The following is a 7,970-nucleotide window of genomic DNA, read 5'->3' on the forward strand; positions in this document are numbered from 1 at the left end:
ACAAGTAAGATATTTTACGTTTCGGGTGTAGTCTACTTGAAAATAAATCAAGTCAGAAATATAGACTAACATGAAGAATTATCACTTCACTTACCTTTGCATTGCTTAAACATTTAATGAGTGAATGTTTAAGAGATTCTTTAACCATCTAAATATTATTCTTCTCTAATTAAGCATGTAAATGTGAAGAGGGGAATTTATGCTTCTGAATCATAGGTCAAACATTTTCTTAGAGATTTTAAATTTGCCCATATTCATATCATATTTTAACGAATTAATACTGCAGACAGCAGAGGGAAAGGCAGAAACAACAAAAAGTTTAATCAGAAAGACGACAGCAAAAGACCCAGCCTTCACTATAAAAGACATTCACTCATGCTAGCAAGTCACTAAAACTCCAAAGTTTTCAATGATGCAACTAAAACTAGAAAACAAGACAAAATAGAAACAATTTAAATAAAATGTTCTATGCAAACATTATCATAAACTTGAATACTATTAGGGAATAAAACTAGCCAGTCATGGCTACAAGGTGTTTCAACATGCTCTCCAGCTCCTTTAGATGATTCTCAAGAACATCTATTTCATTCGTTTTGTCATTCCCTTCAAGTAAATTTGTGGCCACCGTAATTGCATTATTAATCTTCTCACTTTCTTGAGGGGAGAGTTTTAAATTAACATCCTTCTTTAATGCATTCTTCATATTATAAACACATTTATCCAATGCACTCGTTACCTTGGCCTTCTTTAAGAATTTCTTATCTTCAGCATTGTATCTTTCAGCTTCTTCAATCATTTTTTTAATTTCGAATGCTGACAACCTTTCTTTATTGGTTATGGTGATTTCATTTGTACTGCCTGTAGATACTTCCTTAGCAGAAACAGTTAGGACACCATTTTCATCAATGTCAAAACATACGTTTAAGGGCTGACCCCGAGGAGCACCTGGAAGACAAGAAAGACTGAACTTACCAAGCAGATTGTTGTCTATGGCTCTTGCTCTCTCACCTTCATAAACATTAATCGCGACATTGCAATGGTTATCTTTAGCTGTAATATACCCTCTAGACTTTTTGGCAGGTATGGTAGTGTTCCTAGGAATCACCACACTCATCACACCATCCTTTTGGGATAAGATACCAAGTGATAATGGGGTAACATCTCGCAGCACCAAGTTGGGGACATTCTTAAAGCCATCACTCAAAATGGCAGCCTGAACAGCAGCACCATAAGCAACAGCCTCATCCGGATTTATACCCTTGCACAAATCTTTTCCGTTGAAAAAGTCTTGCAACAGTTCTTGCACTTTGGGAATCCTAGAGGAGCCACCCACAAGAACAACATCATGTATATCACTATTGCTGATCGTTGAGTCTCTCAGACAACTATCAACAATTTTCATACATTCATTAAACAGCTCCATATTAATTTCCTCAAACTTGGCACGAGTTATTGATGAATAGAAGTCAATTCCATTAAATAAAGAATCAAGCTCAATTGTGGTTACAAAGGCGAATGAGAGTATCCTTTTTGCTCTTTCGCAAGCAGTTCTCAACCTCCTCAAGGCTCTTGGGTTAAGACTAATGTCCACTTTATGTTTCTTCTTGAACTCTTCTACAAAATAATTCAGCATTCTGTTATCAAAGTCCTCTCCTCCGAGATGAGTGTCTCCGGCAGTGGCTTTTACTTCAAAGATATCACCTTTAATTGTTAGAATAGACACATCAAAAGTCCCGCCACCAAGGTCAAAGACAAAAATATTTCTTTTTCCATCACAATTTCTTCTCTTATCAAGACCATATGCAATTGCAGCAGCGGTAGGTTCATTGATTATCCGAATAACATTAAGGCCTGCAATGGCGCCAGCATCTATGGTGGCTTTTCGCTGAGAATCATTGAAGTAAGCCGGCACAGTAACAACAGCATTCTTGACGGGCGACTCCAGATATGCCTCTGCAACTTCTCGCATCTTTGAAAGAATCATGGATGATATTTCCTCGGCACAAAATTCCTTCTGCTGACCCTTATATTTAAGGGTAATCATGGGTTTGTCATTGACACCTGCAATGACCTTGAATGGCCACAACAATATATCTTTTCCAACAAGTGAATCACTAAACTTCCTACCAATTAATCTTTTAGCATCTGAAAAGAGAAACACAGTTTATTCTTATCAGTAATTTGTCCAACTTAAATAGCAATTGCATAATACCCTAACCCTACTAACAAGAACACCAAGAATACAACATCGTCAATATAACTAATGACGATGCCGACGCTACTTAAAATTATAATAATAACATGAAGTACATAAAGTGGTAGAGAGAATAGAAGTATACCAAACACAGTGTTTTGTGGATTAGATGCAACCTGATTCTTAGCAGCATCACCAATCAACCTTTGATCATCATTGAAAGCAACAACAGAAGGAGTGGTTCGGTTGCCTTGGTCATTATGAATAATTTCAACTCTATTGTGATCATCAAGCCACACAGCAACACAAGAATACGTTGTTCCTAGGTCTATTCCCACTGCACGTCCGTCGTATTTTTCAGCCATTGTCTTTCAACCAAAAGAAACAAAAAGAAGCTAAAAACACTGCGTGATATTCTCACAAGAAGTAAAATAGGGCTCAAAAACCCTTTCTTAAATAGGAGTGATGATATATATATATATATATATATATATATATATATATATATATATATATATATATATATATATATATATATATATATATATATATATATATATATATCATACCAAGCCCAACTCAAGATAAATTTAAAAAACGGATGTAAAATCTTTTATATATTTATAATTTTATTTAATATTATAATTAAAATTAAAATAATAAAATCAAAACTTTTGTTATAAATATTAAAACCGAAATCTAAAAGTTTCTCTACTGTTTCTTCCCTTGCCAGTTATATATAAAAGCAAGATGATTCACATGTATGCTTTATTCCAGTATTCTACTAAATAGCATACTCCAATATTCCACTAAATATATATCACGATGGACATGTTTTGTATTGCCGACTGTTGTGTTTTATTCCAGTATGTTTTGTTTTCATAGTAAGAATTTGTTTATTTAAATTATTTTCTTAGTTTTGATCTTCTTGAATATATTTTTGTTTGTATGTGAGCCTAACATAATATCAATTATTAATAACTTTTATTTCTAGATGAAAAATTCTTTCGATATCTTCCAATTAGGAGAAATGGAAAATATCTCTTCTTCCACACAATGGTAGTACAGACTGTGGTTGGTGCATACCTATAATAATATTCTCTTTGTTCCAACTCCATGAGAGCCTGTTTCACATGAACTAAATCATACAAACCTGGCTTCTTAGAGAAATATGCCTGATATCATAAAGGATGTATATTTTATTGGCCTTCATGCTCAAGGAATCAGACTGAGATGACAAATATCTACTAGAGCTCAGCCTCTGTACTTTTACTTACTTGGATCATAGAGCACATAAACCATGAAGTACCCATTAGGTTGAACATTATTCCATCAACTCAATTATCTAAGATCTGTTTTCTGGAACTAAAAATCTTAGAAATATAGCCCAGATGCGTCTTCTTCCAAATCAAGAGTAGGTTCCAAAGATATGTGTCCATTACACATTTGTTTAGCACCCAGAGCATCCGTTATTCAATAGTGATCTACACACCTGTTGATATGATATTATAACATCTGATTGGACACCAGTTCCCTTATCATAGAGCACAAAGTTGAGTTTGATTCTGACTTCATTATTGCTCCTCGATAATCAAAACATTCTTTGGTGAGCTTTACAAACTCCAGTAATAGTCGAAACCTTAGTTATACCAGCAATAGCAAGACTCAAAGTCTTTTTCAAGAGTTTGTAAGACTCTTATAAAGACAAAAATAAATTGCTCTAATCATTAGAAGGCTTCAGGTTTACCTCAGATACCATGCAACGGAACCATACACCAGGCTTCTCAACAGCCTTTAGACACAACGCAATACTCCTTGCACATAGCACACCAGGTGCACTACTAGAAATTTGGCCTACGGCCACGCTAAAATTGTCCACAACTCAGAAACTGTGGCCACATATATGATTTGGCCATGGTTATCAAAGCGTAAAATTATGTTATAAAATATTGAATCCGGAGTATGAAACTGTGGCCTTTACTTCAATTGCCACGGTTATAGAACTGCGGATATTTTAAGGCGCAAAGAAAAACCGCGGCCTTATAATTTTGACTAAAAATTGTGGACCAAGTCCAAAAATTTAGTGTCCGCCATGTTTTCCCTCTTTTCTTTTTGTTTCCCTCTTTATTTTGTTTTATATTTTATTTTTTGTTAAGATTAAAAAGAAAAAAAAACTAAAACAAATAAACATAAAAGAGGATTAGGGTTAAGTCACCTTTGGGATTCTCTGCTAAACCCTAAAAGAAACACTCAACCGCTTCAAAGAAACACTCAGCCGCTTCTCCTCTCCCTCTCATCACTCGCCTCTCTTCCTCTCCTTCAAACCTAAACCTAACCTCAGAGTCCCAAGGATGGCGCGGCGAATAGAGAACAAGAGGTAGACACCAAAATGAGAAAGCAAATCTAAATCTCACAAATCTCCTTCTAACCCAAAGGCTACCAAGTCCGTTCCTCGAAGAAGCCCTAAATCAGACTTCGGGAGATCCAGAAAGGGATCAGTGGCTTCCGTTTTGGAAGAAGCTAAAGAGCTTCAAGACTCCGTCGCTGGTCACATCTCTAAATCCTTGAGCGATGAACATCCTCTCCGCCAACGTGCTCTTGCTCTCGACTCCAAAATCCTTTCACTTCGTTTTTCTCTCGATTCTCTCCTCAACAATAAACTCATTAATCACTCCCTAGCCGATAAGGTACTGTTTCTGTTAATTTTGAATTTCGATTTTGAATTTCAGTTTTATTTGATGGATCTATTTTTGTTTGTTGCAGTTAGATGAAGATTTGCAGAGAGACAGATGTATTGTTGTTGATGGCGATGCTTCTTCGCTTCTTCCAGGACATGCTCACGGTTAGTTTGCTAATCAGTTTACTCACATACTATCCAATGATCAGCCACATCTTACTCACATACGCGGTTCAACCACCAATCCTATTTAGGTGGTGAATGCGGGTCACTTTCAAGGTACAATTCATATTTCATTCAAATTCCATTTCTCACTCCCTACTACTTGAACGTTGAAGTATTAATATTGTAGGTCAGCCTTCATTCAACTATATCAGAAATCCAGAACCACCCCAACTCCTTGTTGATCTCAGAGCAGAACAGTACTAAATAAAAAAAATAGGTAGTGAAATAATTGTCTTTTCATACTTTTGAAAGCTACTATATAACAAGTATGTGTTCTACTATCTGAGTAAAAATGTTCATCTTATTCTACTTTAATATTGGTTGGAAACTTGACTGCTGTTGGTATTTCTATGGGAGCTTTCAACAGCTTGGTGTGTAACAGGTTTGGTCATATATTGCAACCTCTGAGGTGAACTTACTGATCCAATAACTAGATTTCATTTAATAATATCTGCAAATCTCCCTCTCCTGAGTTGAACTTACTGATCCAATATATAGATTTCATTTAATAACTAGAAAAACTTTAAGAGAAGCTATTAAGAAATATCTCAAAATTAATGATTTGGATATAAGCATGGTTCGGGATACAACATTATCGGAAAAGTTGTTCCATGTAATCGATTCGATTCCACTTAGTGGGATAGGGCTTGGTTGTTTCTGTTATACTTGAAGGTTATCTTCTGTTGTTATTCTTTTCATTCTTAAATGTCTTTTGCTTTCATTTACTACTTGTGCATATCTCATGAGAGATTCAGATACTACTAGTATTGCATTTTTTTCTTTTAATGTTACTTATTACTAAGGATATTTGGAGTTTGGACATGGTTTTATAGGATCCTATTGAAACTGAATATCTGACTCTGTCCTTTGATATCTTGGTTGCACTTGCTTGTATCTCTATTCTTCTAGAAACATGTGCTGGTTTGCTTTTATAAATTTAGAATTTAAGGTTTAACTAGAAACATGTTCTGGTTTGCCTTATAGGTTTATAACTGCTGCTTTATCATTCAGCTACCTTTGGAATGATCAAATGGCATCACAATTTGCCTTAGAGATTAAGGTATATTGAGAGCCTCAACAGTCTGGAGATTGGCAGGTGCTACTTGAATGAACTCGACGAATCTTGTTTCATTAGGATTCGAATTACGGCTACAACTTGATTTGACTTGGTGGGTTGATTTATGTTTTGCTATGAAATTGTTTCGCATACATGAATACAAGGCATATAGGTATGCATTTTGTGTAAGCATCTGTTTGTTTGAAAATTCAAAAAATCTCAAGGAAATATCAACATGATATTAGAATGTCTCTTTCAGTGTGGGTCAACATGTCATAATCCAGCATTCCTCAATCCTCACGGTCCCTTATTTTATTTGTTTTGACACTCCCTGACCATGTGTTGAGACAGCAGATTGAGAAGGGTAAACTTCATTTTTGGAACTTGAAATTTTAAGTGTTTGGCAATTTGAAATTCAAGATATACTACATGTTGGATTATTTTATTTAATGCATTAAATTTAGCTTATATGAATGATAGTTTGGGGAAATTTCTACAGCTTGGTGTGTAACAGGTTTGGTCATATATTGCATTCAATTTTGGTTTTGTTGCAGAATTTGTCTAAAACAGCAGTTTATATTATTAATATAAAATTAACACACTAGTACATTAGAGAAAATTTATAACTACTGTTTGAATTTTTGACATATTCAAATACATGTTCATTTTATCATGTGGATCAACTTGTTTTTGAAGAGTTGATGCGGGAGAGGTTTCCCAAATTGGGTTTGTATAGCGTTCTAAATAATTTTCATGTCTTTGAACTCACCAAGTGAAGTTTGTTTCTAGAGTATCATCCTTAATTGTTAATTTTTATGTTTTATCTATTGAATACTATAGCTTAGTCTTATTTCTTATGAGCATTTGTATTCTTCCTCATGATTTATTTTAAACTAGATGCTTAAGTAATCAATATCTTCATGAGACTTACTTGCACTGTGTCCTGTAGGTCCAGCATTGGTAACAACAAAGGATGCTGGAGATGCAGTAGCTTTACTTCAGTCATTAACCGGCTCCACTTAAAGCTACATCAAATTCTTGGAGAGGAAAGAGGAAAGATTCAGCTCATGTGTACTTCTTTTTATTTTCAAATGTTCAGTTTCTAGGTAGAGTTTGTTTGGTGGTGCAAATTGTAAGAGGAAAGATAGAGTTAGTTTTGTAAATGGATTTTTGTTGTTTTTAAGTGTTTAATTTAGCTCTTGTTTTGAATCCCATGGTTTTGAATTTGGGAAGACATCAAAACTTAATTATCTATTTTTTATCGAACTTATTAGTGGGTACGTAACGTCACTTCTTAATGAATATTTTGTTTTTGACGTTAATGTTAATTTGCTTGTAATTAGATTCTAATCATTAATGTCTAAAAAATTAGTTCTATAATGCCATTTTTATGTAATGGCACAGAAATAAACCGTGGCAAGATTAATGGTTTAGAACATACAAAATATAGTCACAGTTTTAAATAGGTGGTCATAACCAAACCGTGGCTATATCTTGAACTAATACTGTGTCGTAAACGTTAAAATGAAACTGTGGCTTTACCATATAGCCACAGTTTTTAAGTCATGGCAAGTACAAACCGCGGCCTTAATCAAGCTACTTAAACCGTGGCCTAAAAAAGCCACGGTTGTAAAAAAGGCGTGGTCTATACCAAAAAAACCGTGGATTTTACTTTAGGCCACGGCCGTATACTCCACAGTTGGATTTCCGTGGCCAAACCGTGGCCTAAGCGTTACACCACGGTTATTTTGCATATAGCCTCGGTTTTCTGGGCGTGGCAGGAGGCCTTTTTTCCTGTAGTGGTGTCAGTGTATCAA

The 7,970-nt window shown here is 34.9% G+C and overlaps 2 protein-coding genes and 1 long non-coding RNA gene across 3 annotated transcripts; 2 read left to right on the forward strand and 1 right to left on the reverse strand.

Annotated features, from left to right (window-relative positions):
- Nucleotides 1–511: 511 nt before the first annotated feature.
- LOC131640592 (heat shock cognate 70 kDa protein-like) lies at nt 512–2,559 on the reverse strand. The gene is made up of 2 exons (XM_058910976.1): nt 2,340–2,559; nt 512–2,145 (listed from the first exon to the last, which is right to left on the reverse strand). Exons 1-2 carry the CDS (start codon nt 2,557–2,559, stop codon nt 512–514), a joined length of 1,854 nt encoding a protein of 617 aa, XP_058766959.1.
- A 1,392-nt stretch (nt 2,560–3,951) lies between these two features.
- Nucleotides 3,952–5,053, forward strand: LOC131640588 (uncharacterized). The gene is made up of 3 exons (XM_058910974.1): nt 3,952–4,027; nt 4,589–4,881; nt 4,958–5,053. Exons 1-3 carry the CDS (start codon nt 3,952–3,954, stop codon nt 5,039–5,041), a joined length of 453 nt encoding a protein of 150 aa, XP_058766957.1. The 3' UTR covers nt 5,042–5,053.
- Nucleotides 5,054–5,059: 6 nt separating this feature from the next.
- Nucleotides 5,060–7,373, forward strand: LOC131640585 (uncharacterized). The gene is made up of 4 exons (XR_009295285.1): nt 5,060–5,150; nt 5,224–5,313; nt 6,081–6,265; nt 7,103–7,373. It is a non-coding gene; the product is annotated as an uncharacterized LOC131640585 (long non-coding RNA).
- The last annotated feature ends 597 nt before the right edge of the window (nt 7,374–7,970 follow it).

This window comes from Vicia villosa, unplaced genomic scaffold (genome assembly GCF_029867415.1).
Source record: "Vicia villosa cultivar HV-30 ecotype Madison, WI unplaced genomic scaffold, Vvil1.0 ctg.003211F_1_1, whole genome shotgun sequence".
Lineage (NCBI taxonomy): Eukaryota > Viridiplantae > Streptophyta > Magnoliopsida > Fabales > Fabaceae > Vicia > Vicia villosa.

What these genes read in the sequence shown, in the direction of transcription:
- LOC131640592 (XM_058910976.1), bottom strand. Translation starts at nt 2,559, where the DNA reads ATGGCTGAAAAATACGACGGACGTGCAGTGGGAATAGACCTAGGAACA. An exon ending in TCCACAAAACACTGTGTTTG is followed by an intron (nt 2,146 to 2,339) that starts GTATACTTCTAT and finishes TTCTCTTTTCAG; the next exon opens with ATGCTAAAAGATTAATTGGT.
- LOC131640588 (XM_058910974.1), top strand. Translation starts at nt 3,952, where the DNA reads ATGCAACGGAACCATACACCAGGCTTCTCAACAGCCTTTAGACACAAC. An exon ending in CCTTGCACATAGCACACCAG is followed by an intron (nt 4,028 to 4,588) that starts GTGCACTACTAG and finishes CACCAAAATGAG; the next exon opens with AAAGCAAATCTAAATCTCAC. An exon ending in ATCACTCCCTAGCCGATAAG is followed by an intron (nt 4,882 to 4,957) that starts GTACTGTTTCTG and finishes TGTTTGTTGCAG; the next exon opens with TTAGATGAAGATTTGCAGAG.